The sequence below is a fragment of the Rhinolophus sinicus genome, chromosome 10 (assembly GCF_057876585.1).
Source record: "Rhinolophus sinicus isolate RSI-liver-muscle chromosome 10, RSI-T2T, whole genome shotgun sequence".
NCBI classification, from domain to species: Eukaryota; Metazoa; Chordata; class Mammalia; order Chiroptera; family Rhinolophidae; genus Rhinolophus; species Rhinolophus sinicus.
The window spans coordinates 2447056-2465755 of record NC_142510.1 but is presented as its reverse complement, the minus strand read 5'-3'; the positions used below and the strand labels follow the sequence as shown (position 1 = coordinate 2465755).

Sequence of the window (18700 nt, the reverse complement as noted above, 5' to 3'; positions counted from 1 at the left end):
AGCCAATACTAAAATGTGTATGGAAATGCAAATGACCTAGAATAACCAAAACAATTTTGTAGAAAAATGACAGGCCATCTTTTAGACAAGAATAAAGCAAGAAGTTCTTACCACTTTTTTCCAGTTGTGGACTATATGGTGAGATTATTGTAGGGATTAATGATGGGGTAGAATTTTTGAGGAGAAAGGTAAAGATTTTATATCGCCCTTGTGAGAAGCTGGAAAAGGAAGAGATAACGGGGAAAAAAATTTTTGTCTTTCCTCACCACCATAAGTATTTGGCTGGTGCAAAGGTAATTGCGGTTAAAAAAGTTAAAAATAATTGCAAAAACTGCAATTACTTTCGCACCAACGTAATAGGTGATTTATTCCTTGTCGACTCCTGATACGTTTCTTTCTTCTAGGTAATGTAGCAAAGCACATAGTGGAAAGTCGAGAGTACCATTTCTTCTCCATTATCGCGCTTTCCATTGAGGTTGAGAACAACAGAACAGTAGTTACTATTTTGTTCAATAATGAGGCTTACCATTCAGCGGCAACGTCTCTGGCGGTGTTAGACAGTGTTCTCTTCATGTCCCTTTCTGGCCCCACGGCTTCCATCAAAGTCTCCAACAAGCCCCAGCCTCTCCATCATTATGGCTCTCACCTCGTGTATGTATGATTTTCCTTGTCCTGGAATTGAGCCTCACTAGATCCCCTGCAGTTTGGTCATATGCATTCAAAGTTGGCTACCGAAACCCTCATTTTCTACTTGGATTTCATCGTCTCTTTCGTCTCTCATTCCATCTTCTGTAGACCTATGGAAGCATTACAGATAGTGGCGTGTTTGGCTTTCGGCATGGCGATTGTGTTCGCTGGCTTTGGCTTCCAGACAGTGATGGAGAGGACCACGAACGCGAAACACATCCAGTTTGTGAGTGGGGCCTGTGTGCTCACGTACTGGCTCTCGGCCTTGCTCTGTGACCTCATCTGCTTCTCCATCCTCTGCTGCTTATTCCTGGTGAGTGTTCGCTGACATTCCAAGAAGGCCCCATTCTCCTCTGTCACCCACAGGCAATTCCTATGCAGCTGATTGGACCCTAAGTAAAACTTGTAAAGAAATGCGAAACTCCTTTGGCTTATTATGCCGGAGAAGATTCTGTGGAAACCACATTGTGGCAGTGTTCTCCCTTGTAGTCTTCCAGTTGAAGAGCCCGTGTGTGAAGACTCGGAAAAGCAGAAGAAGGACCTTTTCTCATGAGTTGTTACCAGAGGTGCCGAGTGGTGAGGCCTCCCGCTCATACAGCCTGTGTGCCTCTCTTCGTGACCTCTAGATGTCCTATAGGACACATTTGAAAGCCCCACCTTCCCGAACATATAAAATTTATGTATTAGCTCCTGCTGTAAACTAGTCTGTGTTTTAGGCTTTGTGGATGAGCCTGGGGAAGGTAGACAAGGGCTCATCTCTTGATGAGCTTACGTTCTAATGAATATTAAAATGACCGGCCTCACCAAGGGTTGGGTCAGCTAAGTCAATATCGCTTTGGAGGCATGTCTCTCATAAGCCTTGAGATGCACTGTTTTCATCATTGAACAGCTGAATTCTAGAAATACGCGCAGCCACCCCCCACCCCCCCGCCCCAACCCAGCCATTATGCATTGGGCAGAGGTTACTTTGCGTCTCTCATCTTTTGCTATTTCCTCCTCATTCATGAACTTATGTTTAGGTAAAGAGCCAGGTAAGGATTCAGGTTTTTTTTTTGCTAAATAGCTAATCCATTGTTCTACACCTTTTTTTTTTTTTTTTTGATAGCCCCCTGATTTGAAATGCCTTTTTCAATGTATATTTACCAACAGTATGCATTTAAGTGTATTTTGTATTCTTAATTCCGTGATGTTAATTATGGTAGTTTTATAATACATTTACTCATGTTTTTTGGATTGACTTTTCTTACCTCCCCCATTCATCATCTTCTGCAGGATTTCCTGGCTATCTTGATATGTTTTGTTTGTTGACATGTAATCTTTACAAATCAGCTTATCTAATTTCAAAAAAAAAAAAAAATCCTGTTGCTATTTCTATTTAGAGTGATTGGGGGAGAATTTATATTTTTATCATGTTGAGTCATACCATATCTAAAAATAGGGTATGTGTTTTCATGGATCCAAGTAGAAATTTAAATTTTCTTTGAAATAGACTCTAATTTGAGACATCCCTAAGCATTATAAGCCTTGGAACAAAGCTGCTCTTAGGTTACTTGCAATTTTTTTTCTGACTGCATTTATTCTTTTTATTTCATCCTCTTTTTGGAATAAAGAAAACAACTATAGTTGTAGCTGTGCAGGTTCTTTCACCTAAGATCACTGATTTCTTTTCACATACTTTCGTTAAACACTATTGCTTAAATATAAACTACTTCCAAGAGCATTACAGGGTTGTAATACGGGATACTCTTAGTTTAATCCTTCTTTTCATCTGTTGGTGGCTCTGTTAAATACTTTTGCTATTGTTCAAAAGGGACAACCTTGCTCTCTTTAGAGAAATTGTAATTACCAACTATTATTATAGGTATTTATTTCTGGAAAATTCTTTAATAGCTCTGGAGGTTCCCTTCTTCCTAATGTAGCCCCCTCTAAATGTGCGGCTTCCTGTCTAATTCTCCAGTGGAATAAGAAATCAATGACTAAGGAAGCCCCTGAGTTCCTGAGATAGATATCAGAGGGTTGGAGGTACCGAGTAGGGCCAGGAAGCAGTCTAAATGTGCGCGTAATGCAGAGGAGGTCACATAATGCTACAGCAGAAAAACAGTCTACTTCCGAGATCGTTGTTTTTCTGGGGAAATTTAAACTTGAGCTTCATGCAGACATATTATTTTGACTTCAATCCTGGGGCAAGGGGAGATAAAAAATAATACTGTTCCCAATGGAAAAAAAACAGAAAATGGAAGTCTAGTCCTTTGGTTCGTTCATCAAAGTCTTTTATTGAGGAAGAAGTGGTTTACTTCAGGCTCATACGCTGAAGTTTATTTTTAATGGGTAAACTGATTCGGGTACTGGATGGTCCTGCGCGCTCCTGCCCGGTGCGTGCTGTTTCCTCGTTCCGGCCTGACTTCCTGTGGCAGGCACCGCGCTCTTCACCTCGCCTTTCCCTCTGCCTCTGTCCCAGGGCGTGTTCAAATACTGCGAAGTGGACGACCTTGTGGAAGATTACCACTTCCTGGACACGATGATGATCTTTATGCTGTACGGCTGGTCTGTCGTCCCTCTCATGTACCTGGGGAGCTTCCTGTTTTCCAGCAGCGCTGCGGCCTTCGTGAAGCTCACCCTCTTTAACTACTTTTCAACTATTCTCAGCATCATCATTGACCTCATAACACAATACAACAACGGTAAGGACCGCACGCACTTTCCCCTTTCTCCCGGAAATGCGCGAAATAGACGGGGATGAAAGAGCTTGAGGATAAAAGTGGTCATTTTAAGCACTTACTTTCCAGGAATTTGAAAAACTATGCTTTTTTAGAAATCAATAAATATTAATATTTACTGAGTGGGTATGGGAGAGATGAAGGTTACGGGAGAGAGGAAAAGGGGAAGAGAAAAGAAGAGAGAGAAGCGACGCCCTAGGAAGGAGCTGGGCTGACTTAGTATAACTCTGCTTTCATGAAAGAAAAACTTAGAAGAGTACAAGATTGCAATACAATGTACAAGCCCTTCCCAGGCGTGGCCCTTCGGTTTTAAGTCTGAACAGCACTGACTTTGGAGCAAGGAGGGGAGACAGACAACTCCTGCCTAACTTAAAGAAGCGTCTCGTCCTTAAATCATTTTCCCTTCCTCTGAGGCCTGATTTTAGCAAGGATTCCAGGAGGAAGTTCTCCCCACCTCCCTTCTCTGATTTTGACATTTGAAGAGAGGCTGGCTGCTGGTCGTTATCACAAATAGCACTTGTTTGTCTTTAGAACATTCCTTTGTTGCATTTCTCCATAAATTTGAACGTTGAACCGTGTTAATCCATTCAGCTCTGCCTGGAGAGGCAGAACCCTACCAAAAGAGGCTTCCGGACTCCGACTTTCAACATGGGCCACACACCACGTCAACCATAACATGTGGATCCTGCACAGCTGTCTTATTTCGCACACGTCTCCAGGGAGCAGTAGTACACGGCATGAGGACGACCTGAGGCCTGCAGAGAGGGGTGAGGGCCATGCCGGCGTGGCGCCTTCGTGCTCGTTCCTGACTGTGTGACACTATCTGCAGATTCCACTAGCGGTCTGCCCTGTTACAGCCACGAGCCGCAGAAGGACGTGTGAGTCACAACACACCGCGTAGAACACCGTGGTACCATGAGAGCATCATGGAGCTGAATTTCCTGTAAGAAATGGAAGGACATACCATTCAGAAGGAATTCTGTTTGTGACGGGAGCACTGTCTATGTGGCTTGGAGGCAGATTCCCTCTCGCGCCCAGCAGCCCAATTTTGAGTGCACAGATGACATCCCGCTCAGTCAGCCACTGGTCTGTTTGGGCTCAAAGGAGCCCATCCCCCAGTGTGCCATATGCAGAGGGCACCACACCACAGCCCACCCAGCTCTGGCCTGATGGTCTTCAGAGTACATTGCTGTAAATTCTTTGTTGAGGACGTGAGATCCCACATGAGGCCTCAGGTCCACAGGAGCATCCTTGACAAGTGTTAGTGTAACGGCCACTTGAGTCCCAGCTTTCTGTGGCAGGGTGCAGCCAGCCTGGCCCTGCGCTTGGACAATATTTTCAAGTTGTAACGATGTTAAGTAGAGATAAGTTTTACTTTTTCCATCAGTTCGGTGCCAGAGAGAGCCTTTTATGCCGGACAGGGTCAACGGGACCAGAAACAAATTTCCAAAGTCACAATATTGAGTCCTCAGTTCCACACCCTCTCGATGTGAAACACCCATGTTTTTTAGTGAATATCACTGCAAAGTTCTTTTCTCTGACCGCTGCTCCGGCGTGCGGTAGCCAAAACCACACTGCCGTGACAGTCCCCTGTGTGCCTTCACCTCTCCATCTTGGTTTCTGTTCCTACTGATCCTCAGGCCATCTTTGACCCCCTCCTGGCAGTCGTGTTATGGTGGTCTGGACCTCATGCAGCCAGCTTCTCCTCAGACGGACTTACCCTCAGCCAGTCCAGCCAGCCCACATCCCTGTGCATGGAGCAGCACGACAGTGCCGATGTTCTGTGTCAGGCTTGTGCGACAGTGTCTGTAAAGCCTGCAGTCATGCACAGTCACGTCTGGGGCCTTCACGTCCACCCACCCCTCACTCACTGACCCCGAGCAACTTCCGGTCCTGCCAGTTCCCTTCGCGCTGAGTGCTCCTCTTTGGAACTCTGTAATTGACAATCCGTGCGACAGGCTGTCAAGGTGAACAAGCTCGGTGGCGGAATAACGGGTGATTTCTCAAAGATCATCCGCTGGATGGGCAATTCTCTGAGAATGGTTTACTCTTCTGGGGGAAATTTGCTGTCATGGGAATTTCATTGCTTTCTTATAATTGAAGTTAATCTATCATCTTTTAAATCACAGTCCTCGAGTTACCTGATCGCATCAAAACCTTCATAGGCAATGTGTTAATGACGCTTCCATCTTACAACTTTGCAATGAGTGTCAGCAGATTCTTTGATGACCGTGTGATAAAAAAGCTGTGCTCCCTGGAATTTCAAAACATCCATACAAACTGCAGTAAAACACGTGAGTATCTGAGGCTCCCCAGGTCCTTAAACACAACCTGTTTCTTTCCAGACTTCTACGTTTAAGCTTAGACTGTATGGCGGGTGACATGCTGTACAGGTTTGTAGCCCAGGAGCAAAAGGCTGTACCACACCGTCTAGGTGCGTGGTAGGCTGCGCCACCCAGGCTTGTATGAGTGCACTCTGGTGTTCACACAATGACAGTTCTCAGAACGTATCCTTGTCGTTAAGTGACACATAACTATAATTATGTCATGGGACAAATAGCGCTACACCGGCAGCCATTACAATATATCAGTGTATCAAGGTAACCCACCGTATACCTTAAACTTACACAATGTTACATGTCAGATTTATTCAATTAAAAAAAGTCACAATGAGGTAACACTCCACACCCACTGAGATAGCTGTAATCAAAAATGGAAAGTGTCAAAGGTTTGGTGAGGATGTGGAGACCTTCTTACCCTCATATATCGCTGGTAGGAATGTAAAAGCTTGGTGGTTTCTCAAAAAGCTAAACATGGAATTACCACATGACCCAGCAACCCCATGCCTGAGTGTATACCCAAAGGAATAGAAACAGGTATTTTAAAAGAACTTGTACACAAATGTTCATAGCAGCATTATTCAGAATAGCATGTGGAAGCAACACATGTCCATCCACAGATAAATGGATAAAAAATGTGGTCTGTCCATACAGTAGAATGTTACTCAGCAATAAAGAGAAATGAATGGCTAATACGCGCTCCAGCCTTGAAGATACTAGGCTCAGTGAACGAAGCCAGACACACAGGCCACTTATTGTATGATTCCACTTACACAAAATGTCCAAAATAGACAAATCCATAGAGACAGAAATTAGTGTTGCCAGCGGCTAGAAGAAGGGAGGTGGGAATCGTGACTGCATAGGAGATTCTGGGTTTTCTTTTGGGATGCTGAAAATGTTTGGGGTCTAGGCAGTGATGATGGCTGCACAACATTGTGAATGCATTTGGTGCCAGAGAATTGTACACTTTAAAAAGGTAAATTTTATGTGTATTTTATGGCAATAAAAATAAATTGCATTTCTGCACTTGGGTACAAATCAGTCAGGAAATGCAAGTCTTATAAAAAGAGTGATTTTATTACCTTCACATCTCAGAGATGCCTCCTATTTGCATATCCAGAATTTAGCTGTTTGTATTAGCTAATTTTCTCTGTAGTGAGGTCAAAAACTGTCAGCAATTGCCCACTTACCTTTAGACTATTTGTTGTTTTCTTACTTATGAGTATTGCTATTAATACCCTTTCCCTATTCCAAACTTTTTCCTATTCATAGAACGAAAATTTTTCTCACTCTGAAGGACTTTGAGGATATTCTGCATGGCCAACAATAATGGATATGCCATAGATACCTTCATTTTGCACACTTTATTAATTACTAAGCATTCTGCTCACAATTCTCGGCCTTTTTGAGAAATTTATTGAGTATGTAGTAAGGTGGTTTCCTATCAAAACTGGTAAAAAGTAGAGGGAAATCATTGGCAGGAAAACTTTTATAATAACCCTATAACCAAATAAGAGAGACAAATAAGATATTAAGACAGTTGCCTATTTTCTATATTGCGTACTTCTCTAACTTAAAATGCATTTTGAACCTATATTTCTTAACATTTGGTGTCATCTTAGACTTTGTATCCATTTTTAAAGTAAGGCTGTCTCTTTTATCATTCTCAGTTCTTGAGAACAACATCTATAGTTTTGGAGAACACGGGATTGCAAAGTTTTTGATTGCATTGGCTGCCCTGGGCTTATTTTATCTCCTCTTGCTTTTTTTTCTGGAGACTGCATTCTGGAGACTGAAAAACTTTGTCTTTCAAAAAATTATATTTAATGTGTACAACATATTCGTGAAAGGCAAGAAGGTGAGTGACTAACATCATAGACTTTTTTGTACAACTCACAGAACGCTCCGTGTTTGGCCAGAAGGTAAGAATTGACGGATTCCTACCTCTACTACTGGGTAAAGAAAATATCGTTTAGTTGTACTAAGATCTCACTGGGACCAATTTGAATCACAAGTCTTTCATCTTTGTTTGGGTTTTAGGTTGGCCCTGTGAGTCCTCTGCCAACAAGGAAAGAATCCGTTTGTAATGGCTTGGCTATGATGGAAAAGCATTGCCTTGTATATGTACTGTCTTTGGGATGTATTTGGTTGCGATTATGGAATTGCCTTCTTTATACAACTATGTAGGATGGTAGGGTGTCATGACCTTCACCAGTCAGATTATTAATTATTGTTATACATAGCTCTCATAATTTCACATAATCTCAAGAGTTTTGCCTAAGATTTTAAAAATTATTGCAGTGGTCCATTCGTTCAGTAATTGAGTCCCTACTGGTTTATACTTGAACTTCTCTTCAGGCAGAAAACCACTGCATCTGTCTCTTCATAACTTCTCTTCATTCCTCCTAATTCTGTTTCTGGATATTATTCCGGGGTGACTCTAGATCGTCTTCATAAATTTCTCTGAGTCTGCATGTCTCTAATATTTCAGAAAGGAGGAAATTAGAAAATATTTAAAACTGAATGAAAATGAAAACAACATATCAAAACTTGGGAGGCGCACCTAAAGTTGTGTTTTAATTGAAATTTATAGAATTAAATGCTTATATTAGAAATGAAGAAAGGTCTTGCGCAGGTCCATAATTGAAGCTTCTATCTCAAATTAGGAAAAGAAGAACAAAATAAACTCAGAGCAAGCAGCAGTTAAGTAAATAAAAATAAGAAATAAATGAACTACAAACAGAAACACAATGGAGAAAACTCAATGAATGCAACCCAAAACTCATTCTTTGAAAAATGATTATAACTGATAAGCTTCTAGCCAGGGTGACCATTAAATAGAGATGACACATACTAACCAATATGAAGGCAAAAGAAAAAGATAGCACTACAGATCCTACAGAAATAAAAGCCACCCTATGCTCATAAATTTAGCATTTTAGATGAAATAGAACAATTCCTAGAAAGGCACAAAGTACCAAAACTCAATTCAAGAATAAATAAAGAAGCAAATAGCCCTATTTCAATTGAAGATATTTTGTACATAGTTTAAAACATCCAAGAAAGAAAACTCCAAGCCTCGATAATTTCACTGACTTCTACCAAAAATCTAAAGAAATAGCATCAATTCTACACAATTTCTTCCAGAAACTAAAAGAGATGGGAGCATTTCCCAGTTCTCTTTATGAAGCCATCATTGCCCAGATGCCAAAACAAGAGAAGGTAGGAGAAACCAGTATCCCTTATGAGTACAAACACACAAATCCTCAACGAAATATTCACAGATAGAATCCAGGAATATTAGAAGGAATAATACACCGTGAACAAGTGGGGTTTATTCCATGAATGTAAAGCTAGTTTCATATTTGAGAATAAATATATGGTGATGGAAGGAGAACTGACTCTGGGTGGTGAACACACAGTGGGATTTATAGATGATGTAACACAGAATTGTACACCTGAAATCTACGTAATTTTACTAACAATTATCACCCCAATAAGTTAAAATATATATATATTTAAGAATAAATCAGTGTTGCCCACAGTATTAATAATCTCAAAGAAAAACCACATGTTCCTATCAGTTATTGCAAAAAAAGCATTTGACAGCATTTAACACACCCATTTACGATAGAAAACTGTTGGCAAACTAGGGAAAGAAAGGAACTACGTCAAACTGGTGAGTGGCATCTACTTATAAAGCCTACAACAATGATGGCAAAACGTTTTCCCCCTAAAATTGAAAACAGACCAAGGATGTTTACTCTTACTACTCCTTTACAACCAATTCTGAGATTGGAAAAGGAAAAAAGCACTTCCAGCAACTCTCCTCTCTTGATTAGTGTGTTTCCTCAGCTGAACATGTTCTCCTGCTCCACTCTTCCCAAGCTGCGACTGTTAAATGAGCACTCGATGTAAAAATAGGCGATTCAAATCAAACTTGGGCTCAAACAGTACAAATTGCTATTCACAAAACTTGTCATGGTGTTGTATTCACAAAACACGTCATGGTGTTCCATGCCAACACACCTTTCACTAAGTCCCCACTGCTGATGGCAGCCTTTCTTCTGTCCCCACCCTGCCTCCTTTCTCTCGGTAGAAATCTCTGTTTATTCTTCATGCTCAGCTCAGACTTCACCTCTACAGAGGCCTTGCATCAAAAAGCAAGAGTCCATTCTTCTCCTCACTTGGATTCCGTGGTCCTTGAACATATTTTAATTGTAACAAATCACACTAGACAATAATTAATAATGTCAGTATGGCTTTTGTTTTTCATGAAGTGTCCATGTAACTGACGAGAACACACTGCTTAATTCATGGCGGTAGAAAAACATGTTCATGCCTGTTGTTTCCAAAACTAAGCAAGTCAAGAATAAATGTGTGTGTCAGAGTTCAGGAAATTGGTAGGAAGGCTCTTGGAAATCAGTCAAACGTTTTGTGATATCTTTGAAACTGCTCCCTCAGGTCAGATTTCAAAATGCTGCCACTCAGTTTAAACCGGGCACCTAAAGTGTATTCACATCTGCGATCCTTGTCTTGAAAATACAGGCTACAGTGTCTGTCCAAGTCAGCGGGAAACATCAGGATGAAAATGTCGAAAATGAGAGGCAGGAAGTCCAGGCACAGCTTCTCACATTGAAGAATAACCCACTGCTTCTGAAAGAGCTTACAAAGGTAACGTCATTGGATGACCCACCTTGGCTCAGCTTCATCCCCGCCAGGAATGCACTGGTTCTCTTGGCTCTTTTGGTACAGTAACTATCTCAGGGCACTTCAGCGGGCCCTCTGTCTCTTCTGGCCACATAGAAAGATGAAAGGGAAAGCACTCTTGTGAAGCTGTCCACAGGTCTGAGGTCACAGGGGTTGTGGTGGACCCGTAATAAGTGCTCCAGTACATTGTGATTTTTTTTTTTTCATTTTCTCAGATTTATTTTAAGTGTCCAGCTGTCAGGGCTATACAAAATATCTCCCTGGTAGTCAAAAAGTCGGAATGCTTCGGGTTACTTGGATTAAATGGAGCTGGAAAAACCAGTCTATTCAAGATATTGACTGGAGATGTAACCGCAACCTCTGGAAAGGTGTTCATTGATGGCATTAGCATCATTGAAAATGTCAGAAAGGTATTTCTGGTCCTAGTAACGGAGCTGGTACCCTAGCAGAGGAGGTTACCAGGCAAGTGGGTGGGGGACATGGAAGAGAAGCTGGAAGCATAGGTAGGTAGGTAGGTACATACGTCTGTACATAGATACATAGATAGGTAGATACATAGATACACAGATAGATACATAAATAGATACAAAGAGATATATTCTTTGCTCAAAAGGAACAGACCCCAGCAACAGTGATAGTCATGATAACATAGTTTGGGGAAATGCAAATACTCTTTCTGGCTGATACAAAGTATATCTGTAAATGGGTCAGAGTAGAAACAGGAAGTGCAGTAATTTCACTTCACCTGCTGTGATGTAATTAGAGTTTGATATAAAACAATGATTAGAAAAAATAGTTGTGAAAGATATTGAGAAGGTACAAGGTTTAGGCTTGATTTGGATGTGGACTGTAAGAAAAAGAAGGGAACCTAAAATATTGCACCGATTTCTATCTTGAGCCAGTTAATGGGTGAAGGTTCCATTCACCAAGATAGTCAGTACAGATGGTGAGTGTGCTTGGAGGAGCGCATGTTGCATTTGAAATGTCTGTGACGCATCCAAATGAGAGACTAGCCCATGGACAGTTGGAACCTATGCTAGTGAACTGACACAGAGATAGGAATTTGGGATTCATCTAAGTACAAGTGGATTTTACACTGTGGAAGTAGATGAGATAATCTCCTGGGAGTGTGATAATAGAAGAAAGATACGGGCTGACTCTTGAGGACTGTAAACGTTTCTAAGATATGGACAGAGAGAATAATTACGCAACTTCTAACAAAATCTACCTTGGGTACATAGTAATACACAACAGATATGTGTTGAAAATTCCAGTTAGGGATGTTAGTATTACATTTCACTACAGTGGGTTTCAGCGGTAAAGATTCTTTAGACTAGAAAGGAAATAATCTTTGCGGGGAGCCCTGTGGTTATCAAACCTTCTTAGCAGCATGGGTTAGAAACCTTTCCGTTTTCTGTCTCATCCACGGGAACTGTATGCTCAGTGGAATAGCTGACTTGGATCCATTGCTTACGATTACCACCTTGATTCAGGTTTGGTCGAGAATTGGCTATTGTCCTCAGTCCGACCCCGTGCTGGGCCACATGACAGGTCGGGAATTGCTGATCATGTACGCCAGGCTGCGGGGCGTCCCTGAGCCCCACATTTACGAGTATGTGGAAATCTTTTTGCATTCAGTGCACCTGGAACCCCATGCAGACAAGTTTATGTACACCTACAGGTGAGATGTGTTGCTGTGGCACTTACTAAGCTGTCGACCTGTGTGTCTGCTGTTTGGAATGAATCCTGGCGAGCTCAGCATGGCCCCTCTGTGACGCAGAGGCGCAGTGGCTGTGAAATAGCCTGGGACGTCCTCTCCTGGCTCCAATGCCAGAAACAAGGCAGATCCCACTTCTTTGAAATTAACCCTTGGCAGACATGAGCCTTTGCACTTCAACAAAGAGCACCTTTGTCCCTACCTCCCTGTGGGTCTTCAGCTCCCCCAAACAGACATGTTTCACCAATAATGAGGTCAAATAAATCACCAAAAAACGTCATTTCAATGGCAATGAGTTGACACATACACCCGGACTTGGGCCTGCCATTTTATGATTCAGATCAAGTCAGCATTCTGGATGTAGGAGCTAATTCTGTCCTGTGAACTGACGGTGTGTGGACCCTTATTTTTCTCTTTCTCCTCCACTCTCTTTCTCCTTCTTTGGTGATAAAGCGGAGAAAACAAACGTAGATTGACTACTGCTGCTGCCCTAATGGGAAAGTCCTCAATTGTCTTCCTGGATGAGCCATCTCTTGGCATGGACCTCATGGCCAGGCGCCTGCTCTGGGACACAGTTACGTTGATGTGTAAAACTGGCAAGGCCATCATCATAACTTCCCACAGGTATGGCCCGTTGGGCGGTTTGGTGGAAAGTTAGAAGGGTATAGAAGGGAATGAGCTGGAATCAGGAATATAAGTCAGTGAACTTGTCTAAGTATACGAGCTACTGAGTTCTGCAATACAGAATTAACAGAAGATAGGAGGTAAGGGAACTGCTCCTATTGTGGACTTTGAAACCAACTGCTTTGAATTTGAAAATCTCTTCCCAAATATGGTCTTAGTGGTGATCCTATGCAATACCAAGCTTTCCTACTGCAAAGAGTACCGTGTAGTCCTCGCTCTGTGTTGAAATACCGCCCTTGCCCTCCGAAGGGGGGGTCTCTTCAGCTTTGTCTCCTGTCCCCAGCATGGAAGAATGTGAGGCTCTCTGTACCAGGCTGGCCATCATGGTGAAGGGCAGATTCAATTGCCTGGGCAGCCCTCGGCACCTGAAGAATAAGTTTAGTGACACGTACACTCTGACAGCAAAGATTAAGACGGATAAGGATGAAGATCACCTGGAGAAGTTCAAAGAATTCATTGCAAGCACCTTTCCAGGTAATTCTGGTAGGGCTGAGTTGTGACAATTGTGTTAAATCATGTATGTCATGAAAATAAATGAAGGAGAGCTACACAACGCAACATGGATGAGTCTTAACAATAGGAGTGAAAGAAGCCAGATAAAAGTAATACATACGGTGTGATGGCGTTTATATGAAGTACAAAGAAGGCAAAACCAAACTGTAGTATTTAGGGTTCCATACTTAGGTAATGAACCTATGAAGAATAACGTAAATGCTTCCTATGAAAATCGAGATAGTGGTTGTCTTTAAGAGGCAGGGAGTGAGTCTTGGTCGTGGCACATAGTAGGGGACTTTTAAAATGCTGGGTGTCAGTTACATGTTTGTTAATTTTATTATAATTCACTAAGCTGTACATGTATGTTCCATATACTTTTTATATGTTTGATATATTTCTCAATTTTGAAAGTTTTACTTACTCATGGAGGCGATTTAGACTCATTACGAAAGAAAATCATTTACTATCGTTGACAGGTAACTTATTTATTTTAAGTATTTTAACCGCAATTAATTCAATTTGCAGTAATCTCCAACTGTGTGATAATAAATATAAACACATCCTACCAATTAGGAAGGGCTACACTATCATTGCTACTACGTTTTCAAAAGCTGCAATAGCTCATTGCTCCAGTGAATGCCTTCACATTTGTGTTATATATATATGAATTTTCTCTTTTGTTTAGAATGAAGGTTGCCTAGTCATGAGAACAGTGTAGAGATCCTAACACACACACACACATGCACACACGCACAACTGGAAAAAGAAACCACACCCAAATTTCATGAGCATAGTTTCATAACATGTTTGGAAACAGAGTTCTATAGAACAGGATTTGTGTGTGTCAGGTTTGGCAAAATGAGCAAGGGAACTAGCAATTTTTCCATGCCCAAAAGTGATGATGCTGCCTTCTGCAATTTTTACAAACTACAGGCAATAAGACCGTACTTCACATGGAAGTAAATCTATTGAACTACTTAAAATCACACATACTAAAAAGAATGGGCTTTGGGATTGTCATCTTTTATATTAACTGCATATGTTCTCTCTTCCATTGGTGTGGACAATTGGAATGGGCATTCCTGGGGAATTTCATAAAGCTCAATCAAATGCAGGGCCCTCTCTGTTACTCACCTGTCAAAAATCTTCCCTTTCTTACGTAGGTAGCATCATAACCCAGGAGCATCAAGGCATTATCGACTATCACATTCCCAAAAAGGAAATCTGCTGGGGAAAGGTGATTAGCGAAATCATACCCTTCTAACATTCTGTGTTACGATAGGAAGGATAGAAAACATTGGGATCCAGGCATGTGGAATGGGAGCCTGACATTGTCAGAGAAGGAGAACCTTTTGGTTACTTTTCAAAGGCCCCGGGAGTTTAATTGAGACTTCTGACCCTAAATTCTATTTTTCCGTACCTATCAAGAGAATAGGGATGGAAAACTCCCTCTTCTTCACTCTGTTTTTCAACCATCTTCTCCTTAGACTTTTTCTCACTTCCCCCTTCTGTATATTTTTGTCCATAATCATAAACCCAGCAGGAGTTGGGGAATGATTGGGAGGGCAAAGGTTCACCTGGGGAGATACTGCAGTGGTAACAGTGCCATGTTTTTTCTGTTAAAGGTGTTTAGTGTTTTGGAGGAAGCTAAAGCATTATTCAATTTAGAAGACTATTCCGTCAGTCAGATAACGCTGGAACAAGTCTTCCTGACCATTGCCAATATCGATAAAATGGAAAGTGGTCAACAAATAAAGCTATGAGATTCCCCAGTGACCTTGATGTCTTTCTTCAACAGCTGCCGGCTACTGAATACATAGAGACACCTCTCTCTCCTCTTCTCCTTGTCTTTTCCTTCTTTTTCCTCCTCTTCCTCTTTTCCTTTCCCTCTTCCTTATGTTTCTTCTCCCTTTTCTCCCTTTCTCTCTCTCTCTCTGTGCACAAATTGAACCCCCAAAGAAGAAAATTTGTAATCTTTGGAGATTAAGTGACCTGTTGTCAAGAACTGAACTGTGAAGGGTCTGACCCTACTACTAAGTTATCAAGTTAACTTACCACAGTTCCATGAATACTGGCAGAAGACATTGGAGTCCTGAGTCAAAGACACAGGACTTGACTACAGCAATAGCAGCAGTCAGATCATATTTGTGCCAGTTCCCCAACTCCTAATTTTCACAAAGACAGCCCGCCAGGTAATGCCTGTACATTCAGTGGGTTGAGTTATAAGCAAGGAACGTGAGCTTATGGAACCCACATCTTTTATAACGGGCAGTAAATAAACCTTCCCTACCTTTTCTCTGGAAAGAAACATTCTTGTTATACTGAATAGTAAGTAAATCATATGGTATTTGTCTTTCGCTGTGCGACTTATTTCACTTAGCACACTATCCTCTAGCAGCTCTGCTGAACCAGAATCTCTGGGAATGGGGTCCATCGTCTGCTGTTTTCATGAGTTTGAGAACCTCTGCTCTACGCAGCAAGCAATGTCCCAGTTTTTTGCTCTTATACTGAACTTCCAAAAGCTGTCCCACATGATACAGACTTTGACCTCTGGATATATTTGCCCCTCAGGAGTCAGGTTTCTCTTTTTTCCTCCGTCATCTGAGCTGGATGAGAATGGATATCTTTGTTCGGCCTACAGAAGGTTCATCCATGCTGCAGCATGTGTCAGTATTTCATTCTTTTTCATTGCTGAACAGTAAGTCCTCTGTTATATGGACACAGCACGTTTTATTTTATCCATTCACCAGTTAACAGACACTTGGGTTGTTGATACTTTTTGGCTATTATGATTAATGCTGCAGTGAACACCCACATGCTAGTCTTTGTGTGGACATGTTTCCAGTTCTCTTGAGTACGTTTCTAAGAGTGGAATTGCTGGGTCATATGGTCCGTTAATTTTATCCCGGTTTAATTACTAATAGTTCCCCCCTTGACTCTCAAAATTGTCTTGGTTTGGATAAAAAATTGTTTACCCCATTGGCCACCCACTTTCTCCTGTTGTGTCCTCCATTCTCGGCGTCTAACTACATCCCTCCATCAGGAGGCTTACTACTTACTCCAAGCATCACCTTTTCAAAGGGTATAGGGAGTGAGTGACAACACAAAATGAGAATTGGACCTCATAGGTCCCGGCTCCTCTTATGACTATAATTGTGTAATTAGCTGTAGGACAGGTTGGGTGGGTGCTAAAGAAAAATGTGAGGTGGGAAATGGACACCCCCGCACACTAACATGTATGTCCCCGTCTCAACTACGCATGGGACCCCCTTCCTCCACTTCTAAGCAGCGGTCTCAGAGTTAGGGCGTGTTGTGATGTGAAGTGGTACGTCTGTCCACAAGATGGCAGTCCTACTTCGTAGCTGAAAGCTTAACAGGAAATTTTGCCGTTGCAAAATACTGAGTAAATTTAGGATTTTATTTATGTAGCTGGTATCGTTAGTTATGTTTCAGATCCTACCACATTTCGAACATAATTTTTTATTTTGGGTCACAGTTATGTTTTGATGCGTGATGCATGGGTGGTAACCAAAGAATAAGGGAATATTCTTAATGGGGTGTGGGTGTGTGTGTGTGTGTGTCTCTCTATGTGTGTGTGTGTGTGTGTGTGTGTGTCTGTGTGTGTCTCCGTCCCATTTAACCTGAACTGTTGGGTGATGAAGTTCCAATGACCTGACTCTCGGATATAGCTAATTTGGGGGTAGTGATTAAAAAGCACTGCAGACAGAGGATTGTATGCCATGTTAATTTGAATTTTATCCTGAAAAAATGGGGAATCCTTGAAAATTTCTAAGCAGGTGGGTGACTTGATCATAGAGACGTTTCCCACTGTTCACTCATTGGTTTAACGCCTTCACGGTTTTTGCCGTATCTCCCTGTCACCTCAATTTATTTAATATCGTTTAAACCAACTTTTATTGCTTTTAAAGAGGAAACTCATTACCAGCATTGCCACAATATTCAAAGTAAATAGATAATTATTAAAATAGAACAGCATTCATTCGCGTACGTACTAACTTAAAATCATTTCATGCGCCACTAGTGGTAAGTGTACCACACTTTGGAGAACTCGCCTCTCATGTTATGGATGCAGTTAGGGGTGCCCTCGGAAGGCACAGAAATTGGGTTGGCGCTTGATTCTTCAAGACTGGAAGGAATCCCGTTAGACAGGTGAAGGCGTGGAGGAATTCAGCCACAGGCCAGAGGACACAAGTCTGTGCTTTGTAAGGGCTAGAACACCAGCCCCTCTGAAACTTGACTGTGCGTTTATGAATCGCCTCCGATCTTGTGAAAAGGCAGATATTGACACAGCATGGAACCTGGAGAGTCTGCATTTCTAACAAACTACGTGACGCTGATGATGCTGGTGGTTTCCCAACCATGCTACTCAGCAAGGTAGGAAACGGGTAAGTCCCTGGAGGGCAGGGACCGCGCCTGCAGCTCTGGCAGCGTCTGGCACAAGGCAACCTCTCAGAGAGAACGGTGTAAGAGAGAACCTTCTTCCCCCAAATACTCACGTGGCCCAGTGTGCAGGTTTCACCTCCTTAGTGTCTCACACACACCCCTACTATTCAAACCATTTTCTTCTCATATGAAAACTAGTGTTTCTTTTTTTTTTTGGGGGGGGGGTGGCCAGATGGCTCGGTTGGTTGGAGCAGGGGCTCTCAACCACAAGGTTGCCAGTTCAACTTCTCAAGTCCTGCAAGGGATGGTGGGCAGCGCCCCCTGCAACTAGAAACAGCAACTGGACCTGGAGCTGAGCTGCGCCCTCCACAACTAAGATGGAAAGGAGAACAACTTGACTTGTTAAAGTCCGGAAAGTACACACTGTTCCCCTATAAAGTCCTGTTCCCCTTCCCCAATAAGATCTTTAAAAAAGAAAGAAAACTAGTGTTTATTTCCTACGTAGCCCCAGCCTAGACTATCAACTCCATGAGAGCAGAGACCTCAGTTGTGAGGATTCCCGAGGCCCCGGACCCACCCACCTCCGTGTGTCCCCGGCCCGTTCTGGGAGTTAGGCCAGCGAGCTCGCCGGACACGGCCTGTGCTCTCACGCAGCTAGTGATCTAGTGAGGACTTCACCCAGCCAGAGGCAACCACGCCCGGGATCCAGGCCCAAGTCTCCGCTGGAAGACACACAAGCTCCCAAGGAGCCGGACACCTAGACGCTCAAGAAGAGGCGGAGCCCCGAGGCCGCGCGCAGAGGGGATCCTGGGAAGGAGGCCGTTTCATTGGACAATCCGGGTCGGGAGAATCCAAAGTGGCGGGGGTGGGCTGGGCTCCTGCAGACGTAGAAGAGGATTGCAGAGTGGATTCCGGGCCAGGAAGGGAATCCAAAAAGTGATAACCTG

The 18700-nt window shown here is 42.5% G+C and overlaps 1 protein-coding gene across 15 annotated transcripts in view; it reads left to right on the top strand.

The window, feature by feature from the left end:
• LOC109458211 (phospholipid-transporting ATPase ABCA3-like) overlaps positions 1 to 15118 on the top strand; it is a 73292-nt gene extending 58174 nt beyond the window's left edge. For 9 of the 15 annotated variants that reach the window (XM_088801174.1, XM_088801178.1, XM_088801177.1 and 6 more), the window contains 12 exons: positions 405 to 651; positions 796 to 1000; positions 3146 to 3368; positions 5534 to 5698; positions 7414 to 7601; positions 10292 to 10417; positions 10669 to 10863; positions 11947 to 12134; positions 12624 to 12794; positions 13138 to 13328; positions 14513 to 14586; positions 14975 to 15118. In XM_088801174.1, the coding sequence (XP_088657300.1) occupies positions 405 to 651; positions 796 to 1000; positions 3146 to 3368; positions 5534 to 5698; positions 7414 to 7601; positions 10292 to 10417; positions 10669 to 10863; positions 11947 to 12134; positions 12624 to 12794; positions 13138 to 13328; positions 14513 to 14586; positions 14975 to 15112 (2111 nt within the window). In that variant the 3' untranslated portion in view covers positions 15113 to 15118. Of the gene's footprint in view, positions 1 to 404; positions 652 to 795; positions 1001 to 3145; positions 3369 to 5533; positions 5699 to 7413; positions 7602 to 7783; positions 10418 to 10668; positions 10864 to 11946; positions 12135 to 12623; positions 12795 to 13137; positions 13329 to 14512; positions 14587 to 14974 lie in introns of those variants that run through there. The other 6 variants (XM_088801176.1, XM_088801181.1, XR_016022502.1 and 3 more) reach the window with 6 other exon arrangements.
• The last annotated feature ends 3582 nt before the right edge of the window (positions 15119 to 18700 follow it).